The sequence below is a fragment of the Ixodes scapularis genome, unplaced genomic scaffold, assembly GCF_016920785.2.
Source record: "Ixodes scapularis isolate PalLabHiFi unplaced genomic scaffold, ASM1692078v2 PGA_scaffold12__126_contigs__length_90152505, whole genome shotgun sequence".
Classification (NCBI taxonomy): Eukaryota; Metazoa; Arthropoda; class Arachnida; order Ixodida; family Ixodidae; genus Ixodes; species Ixodes scapularis.
The window spans coordinates 41,174,227-41,197,612 of NW_024609838.1; the positions used below are offsets into that span (position 1 = coordinate 41,174,227).

General features: G+C 45.0%; 1 protein-coding gene across 1 annotated transcript; it reads right to left on the minus strand.

The window, feature by feature from the left end:
- Positions 1–3,214: 3,214 nt before the first annotated feature.
- Positions 3,215–21,438, minus strand: LOC120837488 (glucoside xylosyltransferase 1). The gene is made up of 6 exons (XM_040206893.3): positions 21,266–21,438; positions 12,277–12,424; positions 10,081–10,212; positions 8,495–8,687; positions 6,034–6,350; positions 3,215–3,415 (listed from the first exon to the last, which is right to left on the minus strand). Exons 1-6 carry the CDS (start codon positions 21,436–21,438, stop codon positions 3,215–3,217), a joined length of 1,164 nt encoding a protein of 387 aa, XP_040062827.2.
- Positions 21,439–23,386: the final 1,948 nt, after the last annotated feature.

Below are 23,386 nucleotides of genomic sequence, written 5' to 3' on the forward strand. Positions count from 1 at the left end.
AGCCGCAGGTCAATTTCTAAAGCGCGAAATTAAGGCCTTTTTTTCTGGCGACATGACATTTTGCGTTATGCCTTCGTCGGCGGAATATCGAAACTTTGTGCTCGTACCGCAGTCGTACCAATGCCGAAAAATTCCGCACGTGCTGGCAATATATCGTCATCGTAAGCTCGGCACGTTTTTCCAAGTTCACATGTAACACAACTAGGTACCTTTGTTGAATATATGGTGCCTGTCAGCGTATGTCCGGACAGTTAGCAGCATCCTACGGCTTGGTAAGCGCATCCGCGTGGTGTACAGTCAACCACCAGTATGGTGCGGGGCTCCGTCCTTCCCTAGCGTGACGTCACTTGCAAGGCACATATATCGTTTCCATAACTTTAATAACGACACCCGATACTCAGCCGACGCCTTTGCGCATGCATCGTATCGCTATTGGGGCTATCGAAACTCCCTATTGTTATGATGGCGATTTCCGGGCGATAGTCTTTAAAGTGTCACTGACCCTTTAGAGATTGATGTTTTTTTTTATTCCCATGGATCACCCTAAAAATATCAAGCTTGAAAACTGCGTAATTACAGAAAAATAATATATTTTCAGAAAGCTTGACTTGGAACGCCCACCCGAATCTATGACAACGTTAACGAAATGGTGCAATTCTTGCCTTTTTTGATGGCTTAAAACAGGAAGTGTAGTTTAACGTTTTCTCTTTCCATCTCATCGTTCATGGGCACGCCCACGTGCCATCCGGCCTAACTCGAAACTTTCTTCGCGTTCTGACGACGCGTCACTTTTCACTTCTTTTTTTTTTTTTTTTTTGAGCAGAGTTAGTAGGACTAAAACGATTTTTAAAAAGGCAAGGAAGAAAACGACGTATAGCAAGCCTTGTTGAGCGACGTGAAGGTCGATGTCGGAAAGGTACTCCGTCAAGTTCTGCCCCTGTACTACCAAATCTTAAAGTGCCGTGCTAAAGAAGTTTTCCAAAAGATGAAGCACAAGTTAACGCGTGGTTAGTTGCAATCCTCGGCACATTGAGGTTTTTTCATATTCCTTGTCAACAAACAAGGAGTACGAGAAAAACCTCAATGCATCCAAATAGTTGGAAGTTGGATTCCGACCTTAACTGACACGTGCCGCCGTTCCGACCAACGTTGCTATATCAGAGTTGGTTCCGACGAACGTTTTGGCGTCTCATCATAATGAAAACACGAAGAAAAATTCCGAGGACACCTAAACACTTCTTACGAGTTGGGAATGCGAAAGCATGAATGCCGTTTCTTCGCGCCGCGGCCGCTTCTGATCCTCTCGGGGGAGCCGCAGCGCCATGGAGTGTCGGGTGGCGTGCCTTGGAACTATGCCGTGCGCGAGCCAATGGATGGTTATCCCTCAAATCGCTGCTACAGAATACAAGGTTCGCTCCAAAAAAATTAAAAACAGGGGAGTTTAGGTGCCGTTTGGGGCGGCTTCAAGAGCTGATATCGCCGGTTCGCTGCATGGGGCAGTTAGCGCTTCCGTATTCAAAGCTAGGAGACGGACGATGTGTCGTCATTAACATCTCTGTCTTTGATTTGCATTCTTTGAAGTCAGTAGTGCAGTGCCGTTGTCTGCGTGGAAAAAGAAGCGTATTTTAGGAATGACAGTAATAATTATTACAGACATGCAGCCTGCGACAATTCATGACGTTTTTAAAAATGCTTTCGCCAATTACATCACAAAAGTCAAAACAGAATCGAGGAGTAGCTCGAATTAAGGGAGGGGTACACGAACGTTGACGGACTCTTTGGCGATAATTTGTTTTTGTCTGTTTCGCCACGAGCTTTCGAAGCGTTTGAAACGGTAAAATAAATATCGATCTTCAAATTCCCAGTGGCCATTTAAACCAAAACCTTCTTAACAGGCAGTTTGGGAAAATTATGTAATTAACATTTTAAGATTATTAACACAGAACGTGTTCTATAAACCGATTTTCAATATTTTATTTATTTTGAGTGCATCACAAACAGTTCTTGCCTTTTTAGTGGTGCACTGAACAATATTACATCCAATTCACAAAACAAAGGTCTACAAATCAGGAAAAAAACTAAAACTTTAAACACTCCCGAAATTTTTTCTTGGGTCCAAAAATGTCCTTACCAAGATTACCCGAGTTAGATTCAAATTTGTTGAAAAGTAGTTTGGAACGAGTCACGAAATCGGCTTTGTACGAAGGAAAAGTATATAAATGAGGAGTGAACACAGCTTACCCTCTGAAGAACACGGAAACATTCACAGTTCAGTAGTTCACCGGTGAGTCTAGAGAACCATTCAAACCTTGTAGAACACAAAATGCCGAATCATCTGTCTAGTGCACAAAAGGTTTTAAGTCAATGAGAGCACAGATTCTATTACGGCCTAAAACAGCCCGTGCGTCTACTTTCCCGCACAACACTCAGAGAACCAATCAGCGCAACTTACGGAGGCAGCTCCGCGAATGACGATGCCGAAACATATGTTTAGACCAAAGAACGCAGTCTGAGTTGTGACATTAAGCAATGAAAAACGTCACGCTTGCATTGCTTAATATCACAACTCAAACTGCGTTTTTTGGTCTAAACATATGTTTCGGCATCGTCATTCGCTGAGCTGCCTCTATAAGTTGCGGTGATTGGCTCTCCGAGTGTTGTGCGGGAAAGTAGAGGAAAGTAGACGCACGGGATTTTTTTAGAGTGTAAAATACACTGGGGTGTGTATATAACGATCATGCAACACACTTACACATTTTCCTTGGATACGCTTAATACTAGACGATTTGGTGACTCCACAAGAGTTCCACATGACTGAGGCAAACCAAAGGAGGCTTCCCACAAGAAAACAAAAAAAACAAAGAAAAAAACAAAAAACAAACAAAATGGAGACGAAATAAAATGAAGCGTGTTTCTTTACGGCATGACAGTTCTGTCCAGCTGGCCATGCAAAAGCTGTCTGGAGACATAATCGAAGCCTATGTATGAAGCATACATAGGCTTCGATTAATTCGAACTTGATTGACTCGTGTTCGCAGAAAATTTTGTTATCATGTATGCAGCGGACAGCGTGCCATTTGTACGATGTCTTCGTCTATGGCGCCCGGTCTGCAGTCACTAAGCACCAAAATGGCGGCGCCCACATGATAATCGGAAAAAAAAATCTAGAGCCGCCTCTCCAACCATGGCTTCCTGAATGTCTTTAGCGTGGCTATCAAGTTGATGTCGATAAAGATGTCGTCGGATTGATGGCGTCGTCGCTGAAGCCTCGTTCGCGGTCCAGCTGTCGCGCCAGGACTCGCCACTGCTTCGAGTGGAACATGAATTGGACTGAGCACTCGTTTTGCCGGACCCGGCGCAGCTCGCTTTCCAGTGGATCGATGAAGTTCCGTTCTAAGCTTGTTCCGAGCTCGTACTGCGAGGAAGACAGGAGGGAAAGTTGTAATGTGGTTGTGTCGGTTTTCGTTTACACTGGACTAACACTCGACGAACACTCAACGAACAAGCAACAAACCCTAAACAAACACTTCTCGGAGACGTGCAACGCCCATCTTGTTTGGAACCTGCGAGGTGCATCATATTTTAATCTGATAACACGCAAAACACCTTGATCTGCGGTGGCGCCAAATGGATAATAAAATCGTGCAACGAGTACATTTCTTTTTATTCAATAAAGCTTTTTTTAAATGCTTTTATTGAGTGGCAGGGTAAAAACAACTAGATAAATCAAGTTAAAAAAAAGACAGCACTTTAAAAACTTGAGACTTGATAACAAAAAGGGTATCAAGTTGTTGAAAGTTCACCAAACTCGCCTGCATGTTTCTGTTATTTCTACGTCATACAACTCATACAGCACGGCTGTTTTATTCTCGCCGAGGGTACAGAATTGGCGCCAATCGGCAGTGAACGATGGACTGAGATTGAGGATGGAAGCAGTTGGCTTCCTGCTGAGCCTTGCACAGGCTTATGTAATCGAATACGAACATCGACGCCCAGCCAAACCTCGTCTCACCCTACGATGAACTAAAGGCCAAAGCTACGGGTTGCCAGGCCCTATCACGAGCCGGTTAGGAAGCATGTGTTATTCCGGCTTGCGTGTCTCTGAGACTCGCGCACTGATACGCACGTCAGGACGATACTCCACCTGGTTTCTGACTGGCTCGTGACTGGGCCTGGCAACCTGTAGCTTTGACCTTTAGTTCATTGTAGGGTGAGATGAGGTATAGTCACTCTTTTCGAGAATTCAGAGAATTCAGAGCTACGACTTCGATAGGCAGCTGGGGAGGAGTTCTGAAACAAACAGGCTTAGCACTGAGCCGGCGATGGGTAAACGGCTTCGGAGACACCGATATAAACCCAACGCGCGCAGCCGATTGATCAATCCCTTCGTCTACTACCATAAGGCATTCTTCGTTACCCAGGGGAACTTTTGAGAACTGTGCAACTTGTTTATCGCTAAAGGGTAGCATATAAATTTGCGCGTTTGAGACAATACTCGCCTGTAGATGCGCAAGCTCACTGGCGCCACACGCGATCGCAGGGAACATACAAAGAAACAGCAAAAATTAAAACGCAGTTCTTGCAGAGGTCAAAGCTAAGTCGCTGAGATCTCCTGTTACTGGGTGCCGTTTCACACGTTCTAGAAAAAGAAAAGAAAAAGAAAAGAAGCTCTGCTATTATACGTATGGTCTGACGTAACAGCCCGCATACGGGAGATGTGTACCCTGGTGGTATGCATTTAGTAATTTTGATTGTTTTACAGCGTTAATCTAGTCGAATTCGCGCATGGAAAGATTTTGTTTCAATTTTGTCAGCACTGCAAAGAGACAAAAAGCTTAGCGATGGGGTTGTACCGCGAAGCTCCTCTGTGCTTGATCGGGTGAGCCTTACTACCTAAAATAACTGGATCGTGGGAAAGGAGTGACATGCTCCCCGTTTGGTGGCGGTTTCGGTTCATGAAATGAGCAGTTTCTCCTTGACCTTTATACTCTTGGTGAGCCGATCTAAATTCGCTGGTGATGGTGAGCTTTATAGAAACGTTTCTTGTTTACCGAGATTTTGCTATCAACACGCCGGCGAAACAAGCGTACGTCTTCGTACCACCACCACATGTGGTGTCGGTGCTTGGAGAGGCTGAAAAATAATTTTCCTGTTTTTAATGATTTTAGATACGCAATAAGAACAATACAATTCCAAAATGTCCGTGGAGATGAGCATGATGGTAAGTTGATTGCATACATAGTGCCAAAGACGCTTATTTTGGCGAATAACACCTCCAGTTGGATCATGCTTCATGGTGATCTTGGTGCGACTGGATGAGAACGACTCTCTCAACACATCAAAGGTTTAAAGGGGCCGAAATGGCGATTGCCATAGCAACAGAGACCGATTAGCCAATCACCTTGCGAGGTTTTCGTCGTCTGTTTAATAGGCAGGGAAGGCAATGGCGCTACTTTCCCAGGATACAGTAACTTTTGTGCTACCTAAAGCCCCTTGATGTGTTTGCGCTTTTCTTGCGAGTAGCATCAAATGCGGCAGTGCACGAGGCCCCTGTTTCGATCGGCCCTGGAAGCAAATGACGATGCAGCACTGTAATGAGATGCCCTTGGAAACGAATGGCGGCGCCACACCCGTTCGTGGCACGTGTCTTGCGTGTTTCCACGACAATGGTTGGCGGTGCTTGTAACAAAACTCCTTTATCAAGGGGTTTTAGTACTACCCAAACGAAGGCGACAATAGTAGTGCAAAGCCAAGGCAATGAGTTGGTGGTACCAAAAAACAGGGCGCCACAGTTAGCTGAAAACTTTTGCGCAGGAGGCCCGGTGTAATGGTAAACACTTTTGTTAAATTCCTATTATGTTAGCTTGCATCAAGCTTCTAAAATAATGCCAATTTTTAAACAAAAGAAATGTCATCACGTCGCTACGTTCCATAAGGTACTTTCTAGCATGCACTCGTCCAATATTATGGGGTCGGTTTAGGCGCAGGAAATGAAATGATCATTCCTGTGTGAAGACAGCACGACTCGAGTACCTTCTGCATGACAGAGAAGACGGCATAGATGGTGGGCTCCCTGTCCGGGTCCGTGGAGCAATTCCGGCTTCCATGCACCAGTGCAGGTGTTTCGCCCGCGCACGACGTGTGGAACATACAGTTTTCCTGGCGATAGTTCCACCTGCACGTCATCAGAAACAGCCTGTCCGGGTGGAAGCTGAGGAGGACGTTCACCAGGTCCTGGTCGCCCAGGAAGATCCGGTCCTCGTACTCCTCTAGGAGTGGCCCCATGCGCGACACCCAGCCGAAGTTGCGCATGCGCGTGAGGTTCATGGGCATTACGCCGGCGTTCACTCCTGTGGCAGAACAAAAGTTCACAGTTTTTTTTTCGCCCATATCCTGCAAGTGAACTGTGACGACAGCACGCTCTACAGCGCACAGACTACTCACAATCATTCAACACCACCATTCCAAATTTGATAAACCTGTAAACATTAAATTGTCACGGGACGTCACAGTTTTCCAACTAAAATTAGCGAAATATCCCGATGTAATGTGCCTTCTTGACGTTACATAGTAAGCAACATGTCTACATTAGCTTAGTTACGGAAGTGCCCATAGACGCTTTATTCACGAACAGTACCCCCATTTCCCCCCGCTTCTCGCCTCCTATCGTTGGACGCACCACCGTTTTTGGGGGACGGCTGCAATGGCAACTGCAGCGTATCCTATGGAATATGTACAGTACGTGTGTTTCAAAGCCCGGTGTCAAGATGGCGTTTCATCGCACTCTATGGAACACACAGTTTTGAAACAAAAATCTAGATGGCGCTTCAAACGACTGAAGGCGGACCGAAGGATTTATTTGGGGTAAAAGAGTACTGGCGATTAATTTCGACCACCCGGCGATCTTCTGACGTGCAACCGAAAGCTCGGTTACACGGTTCCCCTGTCAGATCGTGGGCACCTCGGCCGGGATTCGAACCCGCCACCTCAGGATCAGTAGGCCGGAGCTTTGCCTCGGAGCCACCCTTGTCCATGAGAGTTCCCCAAATGACGTAATCCAGTAACGTTCACAGTCCTGAAATGTCATACGACGGCAAAAACGCTTCACGCGATATCGCAATGTCACGTGACTTCATAGGACGTTCCAATGACGCCTTACGTTGTTTGACTTTGATGTGACATCACAATTTCCCGCAATATATAGCGGCAGAAAGGACGGTCCAATATGACCGCTAAACTTGGCGGTCAAATTATTACGTTCTTTGCCGTAACGTGACGCGATCTTGTACTGTGACGTCATAGCTCTACGCGACGTTAATTGCTCGCTAAATTTAGCGGGCCACATCCGCTCTCGAAACACACCTTGGGATACGTTGCGAAGTCTCGTCAAGAACGGCTATGACCGTAAAAGTTCCCCGATTAAGCGATCGCCGTGCTTACTCCAGCATTGTATACATGAAGTCCGACCACAGGCCACGTTATAACCCAATGAAGCAAAGCACGGTCTGAACGCGTCTCCGCTAAATATTTTTTTGCATTGCCCGGTTGAGCCGACCGGAGCCTTGCACTGGGAGACCAAGTCGGGCATGGCCACAGTTTGCAACACACCTGCGCTAATTCGTTCGTTGCATAGCCGAGGTCGAATTTACCGGAGGATTTAACGGGCAGCAAAATTTAGGGTTTGCCCACATCTGCGCTAATTATTTCCTTGAATAGGCGAGCTTTAATTCACCGGCGAGCTGCTAGGGAAGCCCAAGTTGTGCATGACCACGCTTCGCCTCACATCTGTGCTAGTTATTTCTCGCAAAGCCGTTGTTGAACCCACCGGAGCATTGCAAGCTACCCCAAAACCCAGTGTAACTTTTTGCTCTCTGGATTAGGAAACTTAAAATCTAACTGGAATTGTTACTGGAAAACCGCAAACCGGATTGCAGAGAAAGGAATAATTTGTGAAACCCCCCCCCCCCCCCCCTCAAAAAAAAAAAAAAAAAAACAGACAGAAGTCAATAAGGTAGTCCAGACAGCGAAAAGTTATATTGAGTTTTGGGGGGTAGGGTGGGCATCACGGTTAGGCATGCCACGCTTTGCCCCCATATGTGCCAATTTTTTCCCCGCATAGCCGAGGTTGAACTCACCGAAGAATTGGACGGGCAGCCAAAGTTGGAAATGACCACGCTTTGCCCACATCTGCGCTAATCGTTTCCTCGCATAGCCGAGGTTGAACTCCCCGCGGAGCATTCCACGGGCAGTCTAACTTGAGCATGCAACTTGAGCATGGTCTCAAATGCCACGCTGTGACCATCTCGTATCAATATGGAAATTTTAGGGGTGGACATTACCCACGTGAGGCCCATGTGGGCCGCTTGTTATCAGCTACCGTGGGTTACGCCGTTTGCTTTAAAAGCGTTATTAGGCTTTTCCTCTTTTGAATAAAACATTCGATGGAGTAGACAAAATAATTTCAGCAAAACAGGGAGTGTCTGTAGGCACATACCAAAAGGATGAACGTAAGGGTGCTCATTTTCCAGCTTGTACCAGTTGTTAGCTTCGTCTTCAATCTCAGGAACTAGGGCAATCAGTTGACTCTCGTTCATCTTCCCGAAGACATCCCAAAGTTCCTCGATCGGGTTCAAAAAGAGGGTGTCCGCGTCCAGGTACAGAACCGCATCCTCATCCGGTAGCATGTCCTGCAAAAAATGCCGCGCTGATCTTGGCATCAAATACCACGTTCGATATTGTAGAAAATACGGCGGTCTAGTCGTCAAGTACATAAACCTTTCTACTATTTTTTTTATTCCGATAAGGAACAGTGCTCATGGGTCACTCATATGACATTTTTCATGTGAGAAAAACAGTCCTCGAGATTTTCTGGTGGTGAACGCCGAAAGGGCCTCCTGCGCTGCCCAGGGGGTGCTGCGAATGGGACTTGTTAGGACTTGTTTTGGGTAGTACAAATTTTAGCGTCTCAAACTGTCACGCAGGCAGAAGCGTGCCTGCTCTGGTGCGGAGCGCGAGATCACGATGAAAATACAAAGACAGAACAAAAATTCGAACGCAGTCAAAGCTAAGACGCTGAGAGCGTGAGCCAAGAGATGCTGTTTCACGCGTTCCAAAGTAGACAACAAAAATAAAAAAAAAATTAAAGCGTCGCGACACAGGTGTTGTGACGTCACCACCCAGAGATAAGAGACGCGTGCCCTAGCGGTGGTGTAATGAATTCGGCACTTTCGATTCTCTTGCAACGTTGAGTTTGGCCGATTTCTGGCGTCCAAAGGGTTTTTTTTTCGTTCCTTAGCACCACATAGAATTGAAAAAAACTCGACCAACGTGCCATAAGTAGTGCGAGGCTCAATCAGGTGAGCTTGTACTACCCAAAATGAGGGCGCTACAGTTTGTTCAAAGCTTCAGCGCAGGAGACAAATCGACAGGAGTGTAAGAAAGACTTCTGCCCACTCTGAAACGGTCGAGATGGGCTCCAAAGAGGCTTTTTACTTGCTCAAGCATAACAAAAATAGTTAGCGCAAAAGACAAAGGAGAAGTAGAAGCGCTTGCCCTGTCCAGTCTTTTACGTGTCCTTTGTATTTCGCGCTGACTGTTTTCGGGATTCTCGAGTACGTGGAACTATATCCGTTGGCTAATTGTTGCTAGACTAAAAAAATAGTTTCTAAGTTTAACATCGGGTGATTTCCTTTCACCATTGGTAACAGGAAATAGAAGCTGTGGTGATGGCGCATGAGACGCGTGTGTTCTTTCTTTGGTGGTCCTGGCGCATTGGTCATGCAAAAGAACAACCTGTAGACATGCTAGAAACATACACATGTTCGAACCAAACGACCTTACAACGTCCTTGAGACGTGTACTCAAATAATTCTGACAATCTTCCCGAAGCGAACACCGTGTCCTTTTTATAATGTATGAGCAGTGTGACCGTGGTCTAAGGGAGGCATTTAAATGCTTCTATATACCTCCGAAATAAGAAATGTCTCGCCAAGAAAGAAGTTGGTTGTAGGTATCGCCCGTGCTTGGAGCCCACCGGAACCTCGTCATAGCACTGTGCTGTGACACAAACCGAGTACTCACTGGGAGAAAGAGACGCTGTGCAGAGCAGGGCGCGAAGAGTTTCTTCCACTTTTCGGAGTTCGTACTCGGGAACACGACCATGCGCAGGTCGTAGGTAATCCGGGCCTGGACACTCGCTGGCCACTGCATGATCTGGATGGAGAGATTAACGCAATATTATAGTGTATGCATACTGTTCGTAGAGACATATAAACTGTTCGTAGAGACATATACTGTTCGTAGAGACATATAACTTGCTACATTTGCAGAAGCGCGATGATGCTTATTCCCGACTATCTTCTCTAAATTGGGAAAATTGAAATTTTTATGTGTATATTTGCCGTTTTGCTCTCGTTTGGTTCTAAAGGGCCACTATAACGTTTTGAGTTTTTGCTTTGTTTTGCACCTGGTTAGCTTTTGGTCAGCCCAATAGGTAGAGTGTTCCGCTTATCCATGAGAGGTCCCGCCGTCCCGGGGGGTCAATTCCCGGATTTGGCGGAATAATTTTTTTTAACTGTCAGCGGTCATTTAGGGATCGGGAGATGCGCTGCTTTATAAGTAAAAGTAAAAAAAAAATCGTTTGGATTATATTTTTTAACGCTAACTCATCCTGACGACGCGTCGAAGAATTAACTACAATAATCCGGCGTTTGCTCCACACCTTTCGGTCGATAATTGTCAGATCTGTGAATTTCCTGAAATGGGGTTGCTGTATTGATGCAAAACTATCGAAAAACTGACTATCGTTACTATTGATAGGTTTTCCAAAACTATGGATAGTGTCGAAAACGATCAATAGTTGACTATCGATAGAACTATATATCGGTAGTTGGTTATCTATAGTTTGATATTGATAGTACCATTACCATTGATAGTATTATTGATTGTTTACTATCAATAATACTATCAAGAGTGCAACCGATAGTGCTATCGATAGTTGGCATTCGGTCGACTATCAATAGTGCCAAAAGTCATCTTTCAGAAAACTATCGAGTGTTACGAAAATGAAAGCACTGACCAAAAAGAGAATGACGACGGATATGTACAGTCGGCACGGAATGAAACGCGAACAGTGGGTGCATGGTTTTCGCTAGATGCTGCACCACCTGAACCAGATGGGAGCTGCAAGAAGATGGCTCCTCCTTCGATGTGTTAGACTCTTGCTCAGTGCATCCCAACCTTCGGTGCTGCGTCTCTAGGTGACTCAGCGTGGGTCGAAAACCATGCGCTCCCTCTTCGCGTTTCATTCCGTGCCGACTGTACGTGCAAACAACAGGTGGTTCTGTAAATAAACATGGAATTGGAAGGAAACGATATAATATTGCTATCTCATAAAATTAATTTAGTGGCAAAACAAAAATTGCGTTTTTCCAGTTTTCCTGCCCACATATTTGTATATTTAACACTCTAAAATATGCCTGCGCGTCTACTTACCCGCAAAACACTCGAAGAGCCAATCTCTGTGATCTATGAAATCAGCTCAGCGAATGATGAGGCGGAACATCTGTTTAGACCTCACAATGAAGTCTGCGCGGTGGCATTACACAATGCAAGCGTGACGCTTTGCATTGCGTAATGCCACAGCGCAGACTTCATTTTTAGCTCTAAGCGAATGTTTTGCCTCATCCTTCTCTGAGCTGATTTCGTAGATCGCAGAGATGGCTCTTTGAGTGTTTTGCGGGTAAGTCGACCCGCAGGCATTTTTTAGAGTGTATCTATAGTAGTAAATATAGTTTTGCACCACTAGGTCACTGCCCAATTTTTTTTCTAGAGTCATATTTACAAAGATCTGAAAATTGAAGATCCACCTACAGGCTTGAGTAATACAAGCTCAGCTACTAGTTAATTTTGAATTACCATTTTTTTAAGTTTTTAGCTAATCTTGAACGACGTTCTACTTAAGCTCCTAACTAATATTGAATGACTTTCTGGTTAAGCTCTTACTTATTCTTGAATTTCTATCTCGTTAAGCTCATAGCTAATCTCGACTCACTCATGAAGATCCTAGCTAATCTTGATTGAATTCTTGTTAACCTCATAGCTAATCATGATTGACTTCTTGTTACCCTCCTAGGTAATCCCGAATCACTTGTTGAGCTCCAAGCTAGACTGGAACAAGTTTATGGGTAACTTGCATTGACTGAAACGTTCGTCTACTTTTTTTTTTTAATTTTTATGGGGTGAGTAGGTCCACTCTGAGGCTCTGTAGTTAAATACCCTGTCTTGAAGAATCTTGATGTTCTCCTCATCAGCGTACAGGATCAGTCTCAGGGGAGTTCTTGAGAAGGCGATGGCTGACTTGAGATTGGTCATGGTCAGTTCCAAGCGGTCCCCACACGTGACCACCACCAACGTCACAGGACCCCTGCGTCAATTTTAAAGCGACTGCATACTTAATATAGAGTAGCTACAAAAACTACTGCGATCTTTTTAACTTTCACTTTTTGTACACGCTTTAAAGTGTACAGTAACCACCCTTTCTGTTCTGATCAGGACCAACATCGTACCGGCATGCGTTAGTGTAATCACTGCGGAGTCTTCGTAGACCATTTCTAACGTACCGCTGCGGTCTCCGCAACAAAGACACTCCTACGGCGCATGCGCGCCACTAGCCTCGTCTGCGAAGTTCCGGATCTCATAGCGACTGGAGGAGAGTGTCGTGAGACAGCGTAAACGTCACCATCAATCAATCATTTTATGTACGGCCTTGAAGCCCACGGAGCACCAGACTAAAACCCACCAGAGGCAGCTCAACGTGGTCTGGGGCGATCTGCGAAAGCTCGATATTACTGCGTGATGCAAGTTGAAAAACTCAGGTTAGCAGCCGTACGCCGCGCTCACCCTGGTAATGCATCACACAAAACACAGTCTGCAGACATTGTCTTAGGCGGGTTTCTATGTCGTTTAGTTATCCTGAGAATATGAGTCATAAAAAAATCCCTTCCGCAAACATCTGCAAACATGCTTGCTTAAAGCGTTTCCGGAGATAGCCCTGTCATCATGTTTGCAAAGAACCAATACTCCAGAATGGGCACCCTCATTTCATTCCAGTCCCATTCCGCGAATAAGGGTTTCCGACAATCCCATTCATTTCTACTCCTCGTAATGTTGACGCTGGGCTTATTCACACTTCTTGGAATGAATGAACTCCACCATTCTGTTCCTTTTGATTCCTAAACATGAGAAAATGGCCATTGACAGCTACATTCTGGTACTGGTCAAGAGCAGCATAAAGCTGCTGATGTTATCAAACTCGGAGACGACTGCAAAAGTATGCAACAAGTTTTCTCAAAGTTCGAATTCTACTGGGGATCGCACAAAGCGCATTTTGAAACTTGGTGTCACGGCAGATATCAATCGCGCGATAAAGCGTAAAGGGCTCGCAACAGATGCCAAAAATTAAAACCACCTATTACAGATACAAGGTCAACGTGTTGTTTGTTTGATAAGGTCTTAGAAATGGCTAATTCGTACGTGGTGCAAAAAGAAGCTATCTTGCCCTCTTCTTCGAATACTTGCACAACAGCAGCGCTAGTGCGCTGTCGGAAGCGAGGCCGCGTATACCTGCTCCAAATTTACATGGATCCATGCACTGCGGCAAGAACTGAAAGCCGCTGACAGAATGGGATCATAAAGCGGCGCCATCACAGATGACTGAAGCACCATATTATGGAATTTGCCTAAAAGCTTTAACTTGTACGCAGTACGATTCTTGGAGTTTTGTACCATATTCAATCCAGTTCTTTACTGGGTGATTTCATTTGAATTCGACCAAACTTGTCGGGGGGGGGGGGGGGGGGGGTCTTTAGATTGAATCGTAAAAAATATATATGATACCCGAATCCTTGTGATGAAAGAAACTGCCTTTGAAAAAAATTAGAATTGTATAGTTTGAGAGAAAAAAATTCTGAGGCGCTGCAGGGTAGAAAACGTCAAAATCCCAATTTGATTTTATCTCGACTTTAGCCGCCATTTACAAAATATCGAATTCTTGGAGAATTATTATATTTATTACGCAATATTTACGCAGACTTGGCTATTTTTAGAGGTAAATTTCAGTCTTCTGTTATTTTAAATTAATTTTCTAAAAAATCTCAAACATGCAACCTAGAGCAAGTGTGACGCAACTTCAGACAGCTATATAAAACGAACGGTAGGGCGCAATGACGTGAGACAGATATCTGTGCGTAGCTATCAATGTAAGCTATCGATTGACATGTATTTTCTGGTTATTGTGTTTACCGTGTTGTTTTTATTCTGCCACAAATATAGACAAAAATGAAAAATATGCAAATTTTGAAGTCAATTTTCTCAAAAAAGCCATTTTTTATTTCGTTCATACTTTTTTAATTTATTGCCCAGATTCTGCTTAATAACCGGGTATAAATATTGCTTGACCTTTTTTTGTTGTAGTTTTAGGACAACCAGTTGAATAAGTCATTTTTATCGCGTAATACCAACCTCCGGCTCCGGTATGCGGGCTTCACCGCAACATTGATAATTGGCTCAGCAATATCAGATTTCACTGAAAACTACTTTACCCCGTTGAATTTTTACTAATATATTTAAAAAAAAATCAGTAACGTCACAAAGAAATGAGAGATGGCTGAATTGACGAAGTGATGTCTGCGAAGTCACAGCTTGCATTTTCGAACGTCGCCACGACAACGTTTTACTACTGAGATTGCACGAAACTTATATATTTAAATTATTTGTTTGAACATTGTGCCGTGATAAACAACAACAAAAGTAAATTAAGTTAACATCAATGTTAACTAGCCTAAGCGAGTGGAGAGATCCAAGACGTTTCATCCGTTTCGATCATGTCGGGTTGCATTCTACGGCACTATCCAGTCCAGAAAAACAATATCCCCGTTTATGCGTTTCGGACAATCTTTATTTTATACAAACATTATCGGAAAATCGGCTCGAATTTTTTAAATTTACCGCATGGCATTCTTTCGCCTATCCTTCATTGGCCCTTAGTATTCCGAGGTACGTGAAAAAAAAAAATTGACTACATTTTGTCCATGCTTCGGCTTTTGGACTACTTGTTGCATACGTTTAAACTTTTTGGGCTACGCACAGCATATCGGAAGTTGCTTTTCAGCTTACAGTAATCATAATCTTTTGTTGGCAGTATGCAATAAAACATTCATAGGTAACAGTTTAACAAAATCACTCTATTTATTGAGTAATTTATTTGGGTTAACAAGGCACACCTATAGAAACACATAATTTTTCACAGAAGCGCAAATGTACAAGAAGAGGCTTTAACAACAAAACAAAACAAAGCCGTAGATCATCTGAGAGTTCCGCACGTGCACCACAGAGGTTCATGCATTAAGACGAAGATAGAACAGTTCGCTCAAGCTGCACTTCGCCCCTTTCGCGTCGCCACACGTGCGAAGCGCGGATGCCTTTCCGAGTCGGTACGCAACTCCACTCTGTTTTCTTGATTCTGCGGAAGTCACTCACCTCCTTCTCGGTTAAGTTCATGAGAGTTACGTTTTTGACACGCCTTCCAACCTTGTCCACAAAATCTACTGATGTTCGGACGAGCTGCTCCTCCGGTGAACGGAGGTTGTGCACCGTTGCGTGGTGTTTGAGAAGCCCTCCAACCCCGTCACAAGAGTTTTTACCATGCCCAGAGGCAGAAAATATCCACTTCAATTGGGTATGGCTCACTCGTTCGAACTCATGCAGCTGAAATCTATTTTTAAAATGAGCAGGTGCCCCGTCGGATATGTACGTTAGTGAAGCATAAACTGGGATGTGCTCCTCCAGCCAGTCTTCTATAAGTCTCAGAGCCAGCAGCGCATGGGAAGTGTCATGACATAAGTCCTCACAGACAACGCCGAAGCATTTTGAGCCTTGCGACGTGGATGCCACACACGTGAAAACAGAGAGCTGACGCTTGTGCCAGTGGTACTCCTGTATCTCGTGTGGCAAAATTACCCGTCCAGTTCTCCGCAAAATCGAAGTGCATGACGATGTGTCTTGAGGTCACACTAGACTTCTCAATCCGTATGGCTTCCCGTTGTGTCCTACGAATAAAATCGTGCGTGGAAAACCTTGTGGCCCATTTCTGTAGCTCTTTCAAAAAGGCGCTGGAGTCGGCAGTCTTGCTTATCAAATTACCATTCTCCCATGTGAAAAATGTAATTTCCTCTTCAGGCACCATTTCCAATGATTCTAAGGAGAGTCTGTCAGTCGAGGGGCAGTCTTTGCATTCGCCTCTGAAACATTCGGACGAGGGTTCAGGGCAGAGGCACAAAGCGAGAATCTCCTCTTTTGTTATTTTTTCTTCTCGCATGCTGTTCAGGGTGGAAAAGCACAAATCGAAATTCGTACAGCACACACATGCACAGACAGTCTGTTCAGGGTTTAGCTTGACCCACTTTGGCCGCAGCGAGTAAAATTTAGTCAGACCTAATTTTGAGTCCGGGTTTGCTTCCTTAAACAGCCTGTACGTCTCTCGGACAGACCTTGTCATATACCGCTTCACGACCACATGTTCTTCGCCATCCTTCAGAAGCTTAACAGCATCTTTTTTGTTTGGGCTCTACCGAGAACAGTCGAGATCGTCGTCGGTGTAATATTGCGTGGCTGCCCGTATGGTGTCCTCGCTTATGCTTCCACCGTGATAAGGCTCCGGACGCTCCCATACGCCGAACCGTTCACGAAGCTGCTTTGATTTCTTCAGAAGGTACTTCGATGCCTCAGGAATTAGCCGTTCTACCTCCCTAGTGGCTACGCCCTTGGGCACAAGCGTGAGGAGCTGACATCTCTCCTGGTAAGATGCCGCCTTCACAAAGGCCTCTCTGATGTTTGCCCACCACCCGTCGCAGCCGAGGCATGGTTGATCACTGCGAGAACTTGACCCGCTTGGCTCCAAGGTATATGCAGTCGCCAACTTTTTTCGTACCTGTCGGCTGTGTGATCCTTCAATCTCCCGCTGTTTTCTTTCAGCATATGCCTGACGGCTTTTCGGGTTTACTCTAGAAGGCATGCGCAAAGGAGTTGTTTCAAGCCCAGCAGCAGAAATCTCTTCGTTAAGACCTTCCACTACTTCGTGCTCTTCGATGCAGCTTGCTGGAGAGCTCGAGCATGGATCACTGACAGATGATGAAAGCTTCTCACCGGTGTACTGGAAGCAGTTCTGGCAGAGCACGTCATCCAACGCAAGAGCCGCGGCTTTCGATGGAGGCAGGATCATCTTCAAGGCGTCTACGTTGAGATCGGTGACATAACGAAAACGTCGGTTGCGGTATACCCTTCGCTTATGTCTCTCGAAGTAGTCCGCGCAACCCTTTCTTTTAAAGCTGAAAACCGCAGCCATGACTGAGTTCAAAATAACGCGTTCATTCCTCGGGAGGTTCCGGCTTTCTGCTTTCGACGCAGTTCCGCAGTTCTCTTATACAAATTCATTGCTGCAAGCCCTCTTCTTATATTTCTTTATTCTCTTATACTAGATGAGTTTGTCAAATATAGACACTGATTAGCGAATCAACCTAAGGACGCCAGAAATGTCATGGTGCGTGTTATTCGCTTACAAGTAAAAATAAATAATGGATAAGAGAAACAGACAGACCATAGCACCAGGGGCTCAAAGAGGACTACAAACATTAGTTCCGGAGAAAAGCGCTGCAACGAAGGCACAAAATGATAAGCCAACCAAACCTTCCTTTTTGTTCTGATGCTCTTGCCGACACTGTGGCCATGTTTGTACTGGTGATAACTTGCCACCCTTGAAACAAATAAGTATCCGCAAAAGCTGTATGTATACAGTTACGACTCCATCGACCGGCGTGATAATGTCTAGTGTTTACTGCATTTGTTTTCTCCTTTTGACAAACTTGACCCAGCCGAGCTACAGAAACTTCGGGCACCAAAGAGTCTCAAGCTTCCGCCCATAAATTTATTGGGAGAAGGACAAGGACTGCTTCACACAGTTCCACTTCGCTGTGATGCATTGCGACAGCCTGTGACGACGCGAGTTCCACTCTAACAAGATTAGTATAACCCTCTTGCAACGGCGCACGCCGAGGTCAACTAAGAGTCGCATGGTAATCTTCATGATAAGAATCGCAGCCTTTTGCTGGCGCTCGCGAAGATGTTACTGAACCTATACTTCACCTAACAACTGGACCAGTTGCAACTGATGTAACGAACATGGCTCTTTCTTTTGATGTAAAAACAAACATAAAGAAAAGCGCCAGAAAACGTGCATACCCAGCTGGTAAGCAACACACGGGAAATCAATTAAAAAAGTTTGAAAGAGAAAAAAAATTTGCCTACGCCACTTGCCTTCTGTCATTTTTTTGTGACATTTCTTTTTTTGTAAAAAGTATATTACTAGGAATGCAACGAGGTAAAGTGGTTGTCAGTGAAATCTGATATTGCTGAGCCAATTATCAATGTTGCGGTGAAGCCCGCATACCGGAGCCGGAGGTTGGTATTACGCGATAAAAATGACTTATTCAACTGGTTGTCCTAAAACTACAACAAAAAAAGGTCAAGCAATATTTATACCCGGTTATTAGCAGAATCTGGGCAATAAATTAAAAAAGTATGAACGAAATAAAAAATGGCTTTTTTGAGAAAATTGACTTCAAAATTTGCATATTTTTCATTTTTGTCTATATTTGTGGCAGAATAAAAACAACACGGTAAACACAATAACCAGAAAATACATGTCAATCGATAGCTTACATTGATAGCTACGCACAGATATCTGTCTCACGTCATTGCGCCCTACCGTTCGTTTTATATAGCTGTCCGAAGTTGCGTCACACTTGCTCTAGGTTGCATGTTTGAGATTTTTTAGAAAATTAATTTAAAATAACAGAAGACAGAAATTTACCTCTAAAAATAGCCAAGTCTGCGTGAATATTGCGTAATAAATATAATAATTCTGCAAGAATTCGATATTTTGTAAATGGCGGCTAAAGTCGAGATAAAATCAAATTGGGAATTCGACGTTTTCTACCCTGCAGCGCCTCAGAATTTTTTTCTCTCAAACTATAGAATTCTAATTTTTTTCAAAGGCAGTTTCTTTCATCACAAGAATTCGGGTATCATATATATTTTTTACGATTAAATCTAAAGACCCCCCCCCCCCCCCCCCCCCGACAAGTTTGGTCGAATTCAAATGAAATCACCCTACTGGTGTTCCACGAAAAGACTAGTTCGGCTGGGTTAAAAGCAGGGAGTCGAACAGTTTTTTCTTGCGGTTCGGGTTTGATTTTAGTAGCTCTGCATTTTGTTCCGGTTCGGTCCCAGTTGAGTGCTGCTTTCGAAGTGAAGGTCCGGTCGCCCGTTTCACCAAGCGCAAACAAGTTCAAAATTTTCTTAAAAAGAAAAGTCTGGTTCGACACGGTGTCATGAAAAAAAATCAGGTCATCTGAAGCCGTGCTGCGGAAACGAGGAACGCAAATATAATTTTGTTTTTTGATATTGTCTTTTTGTCGCAAACACAGTTCTAGGAAAATTACGAAGTTATACAGGCGCTCTGAAACAGTACCAAAGAACAGTACTCGCATGGGAAGTAATCAGCCAGAACGCACAGTGACACCGTGACGGTAGCACGCGTACTCGCAAACTAACCGACACTGCACGCGCAAACGCTGTCGAACGCCTTGCTCGAACGACTGAGTTGAAGAGGACAAAGGCAGCGAAGGGGCGGCCGAAAGACGATTAGGACTAAATAAAAAAGGTCGGTAATAAAACACACACACACGCACACACACACACACACACACACACCCGCGCACACGCACACACACACGTATTTTTTTCAATATTTTTTTCAAGCAGCCTCCAGTTCTGTGGGCTGCTCTGGGCGACCGGCGTCTCGGCGACAGGCGTCGCAGTTTGGCGCTCGTCGCGGCTTCGCCTCTTGGCGCCTGGAACAAACACTCCTACAACCGTCCACTTAATTTTTTTATTTTGATGCTTACCTTCGTTTTCTCTTTCCTTGACGAATTTCGCTTATCACCAAGAGAAGAAAAATAAAACTCAAACACAAATAACTTATTTGCACGTGTCCACGCCAACTTGCCGACGCCAGGTCGTGCTGCACATGGACGTGAATTATACCTATTTGTTTAATTATTATTGATCTGTCTCTATGTTGCTGCCGTTTGTTTAATCAAACGACTGAGCCGATAACGCCGCCGTCGCGAATATTTAATTTAATTCGCGCCGCCAGCCGCTTATATTTTATTATACGCCGAATCGTTTTCAATGAACCGGTAACCGGCACATGCGATTGTGGTTCCGTTCCGGGTCTGGTTCAATCAAAAGCTTGATTTTGGTTGGGGTTTTGTTCTGGTTTGGTCAAAAATAACGGTTTTGCTCTGGTCTTCGGTTCTGGTTGGGTTCGATACTCTAGAAGCTACATGCTAATCGCGCATGGTTACGACAACCGCTTTGTCGCTTCTCGCTTTGCCATAAACGACACTTTGTCCGTTTAGAACTATTCCGTTTTGGTTGCTTCAGTGAGGGCGCCCCATTTTTACCTTAGAATGAGCGTAAGCCACTGAAACAATCAAGCCGTCAGCCACCTCCAGTGCAATTACGTTGTTTCAAGAGCCACTTACCAACTTACCATGCGCTAGCGAATTGCGCCGTCAGCCCGTAGGCCCTGAACGAAAATTGACACAGCTCTTAAAAAGATCCGAGTCCATTTCATTTCAACTCCACTAGGGGTAAAAGGCATCTAACTCTATTCCTGCGCCTCGAGAAAGTGAGGGAGAGGAGACAAAAGCGCCTGGAGGCGTCAGAGTGCCGAGCTCTGGTTAGACCGATTAGTGGGTAAACCGAAAGCTAGCTGCTTTTGTCTGCACTGCACTCGTGGAACGCGTTAGAACGTGGAACGCCGGCGTCCGGCGTTTGGCTGTCGTTTTTGAACACGTTCGACACCATACAAATACACTATGTTCGCTGAAGTTATATATATTGACAACATTATCCGCTGACACACCTCAAGCATCTTCGAAGCCCGTTTGTTTCATACGTCCGTATGCTTCAAAAATGCTTGTAGATTGTTTTTTTTTGTTTTTATGGCCAACGTGTCTAGACCGCCATGCAAGAAAAAAACACACCTCAAGCAGTCTCTGCAGACAGTTTTTTTTGTATGATGTATATGTTTTGTATTAGGACCGCGGTTTTGAAGTTCCGGTTGCTTTGTTACCGCACCTACCTGTTTTTTCTGGAGCCATTGGCCGGAGGTAGCACGGTCGGGCTTTTCTCGTCAGCGCACCGGCATCTGGCACCAGGCGTCTTGATGTAAAAGATACTTCCGAGTAGAACCAGATTCCAAACTATTAGGAGCGTAGCGAATGCAGATCGGCACCAGAATTTTCCAGCGTACATGCCTTCGTTGGTGAAACAGCGGCACTCGAAGCGTCTCTTGGTGTTCAATCTTGGCTCAGATTCTAACTTGGTGCCTAGTCTAATGATTATAATACAACATACGGCCTTGAGACGGATTCTGTCGCATCCAGCTCTCGCACTGAGTCGAATCTGAAAAATAAAAGAAATAGTAATTTAATTTTGGGTTATCTTCTAAATCTGACACACTAGCGTCTTCCAAATATGACTCAATGGAACCTTTTTTAAAAATTCGCGCCAACGCATGTCCGCCATTGCTTGATCAGATACTCTGAGCTTGTATTGGATAATTGCGTTGCTTCGACGTTCGGCAAGGACTCGGACAAAATCACGCGCTTCGTGTCCAAGCAATGGCGACCGCCAATGTTGCCTGATGGACTTTTGAAATAGGGTGTATTGAAGCGTTCCTCTGCGGAGCGCAAAGTCCGTCTGCTTCTTTTGCAGGGGTTGTGGTGACGTCAGAAGTGCGAGCCCTGATTGGCTCTGATTGAAGGATAGTGGGTAGAGCTCAAGGTAGCTTGTATTGAGGTCTACCCACTGTCCTCCAGTCGGAGCCAATCAGAGCTCGGCGTTCGGACGTCACCATAACCCCTGCAAAAGAAGCAGACGAACTGGCGCTCCGCACTGTCATTTGCAAAAATCTTCTGCGCGCTGCCATCTTCGTCTGCTGGAGTGTGGAACGCCTTTTGAGCATGCACTGTAGCTCTGTCGTGCGGTGTATTAAACGCTGCGCATGCGTCCGCAACTCAGCGACTCACCATTTATCGGCCGGGTGATAAGCGCTGGAAATATCTACAATGCCACTAATAGTTAAAAAAAAAGAAGAGAAACGCGAGGCAGGACTAATTATGGGTCACGCGTCTAATTGCTTTGTGACCGGTTCCTCGGCGCTTTTATCGTCTTATATCGCAATCTCATTGACTGCGGAGGGGTAATGAGATATGTAAGTGACCTTAGGTTGAATGCTTTCTCGTGGTTCAGCGACAAGTTCAGGTTCTTTTACCGGCCGCGTACCCCCCCCCCCCCCCCCCCCCCCCACCCACCCACCTGAACGGTACACACCCTGCCATATTTGCTGCTACTGTTAATTCTATGTCACTGGCAGGATGGAACGGCAGGGAGATCCTTCGGTTGTCCCACCCTCCCCAGCACGGGCTTCCTTCCTCAATAACAGTGGCAGCTGTAGAGACCGCTTTTTTACATCGGCTTTTTCGAATTCGTGCAATATTCGATTTCGAAGACCGGATAACCGGATATTCGAATAAAATGTTACGTTGTTCGGTTATATAGATATCTGGGTGCTCGATATGTTCGTATATATGTTAACCTGCACCGGAATTGATATTGGTGGGCCCATATCAATGTTTGCCTCTGCAGCCATGCATGGCTTTCACCTCTGTCGCCTGCATATTTGGAAAATAAAAAAGGGATCTCCAAAGGTCATTCATCTATCCAGCTAGCGCGCCTCTAACGGCTAAGCTTGTAACTATACGCCCACGGGGAAAACAACATAATTAATTTGTTTCCGTTTGGCTGGGGCTTCAGTTCAATTTATAAAGCACCAATTGAACACGAGTCCTGGAACACAAGTGTCAGACGAACACTGACGCAGCACTCGGGTAAAATCTTGGATCTGGGTTTGATCGACGCAGATAACGAAACTATTCCTGTCCAGAGGCCTTGTGTTGGATGAACGCCTACTCTGTAGAAAATAAGCTTGACAAAGCGGTGCCCCATGTGCCGCACACCGCAATCCCTGAGCTTTGCGTTCTCGTAACTTATTCACGTAAATTAGTCGAAGAATTAAGTCTTGGCGTGCACAATTTCCACAATTTTTCTCTGAAGCGCTTCGAATTCTGACCCAATACATACGAGCGCCATTGGGTGAAAATGAACGGTGGCACAGCAGGTTCGAAATGATTCAAGAACA

Bases quoted from the DNA above. Each gene is read 5' to 3' on its own strand.
- LOC120837488 (XM_040206893.3), bottom strand. From the start codon at position 21,438: ATGTACGCTGGAAAATTCTGGTGCCGATCTGCATTCGCTACGCTCCTA. The intron at 12,425-21,265 runs GTAGGTGCGGTA...AAATTGACGCAG, and splicing joins AATGGCTCCAGAAAAAACAG to GGGTCCTGTGACGTTGGTGG. The intron at 8,688-10,080 runs GTGAGTACTCGG...CATTTTTTGCAG, and splicing joins CACAGCGTCTCTTTCTCCCA to GACATGCTACCGGATGAGGA.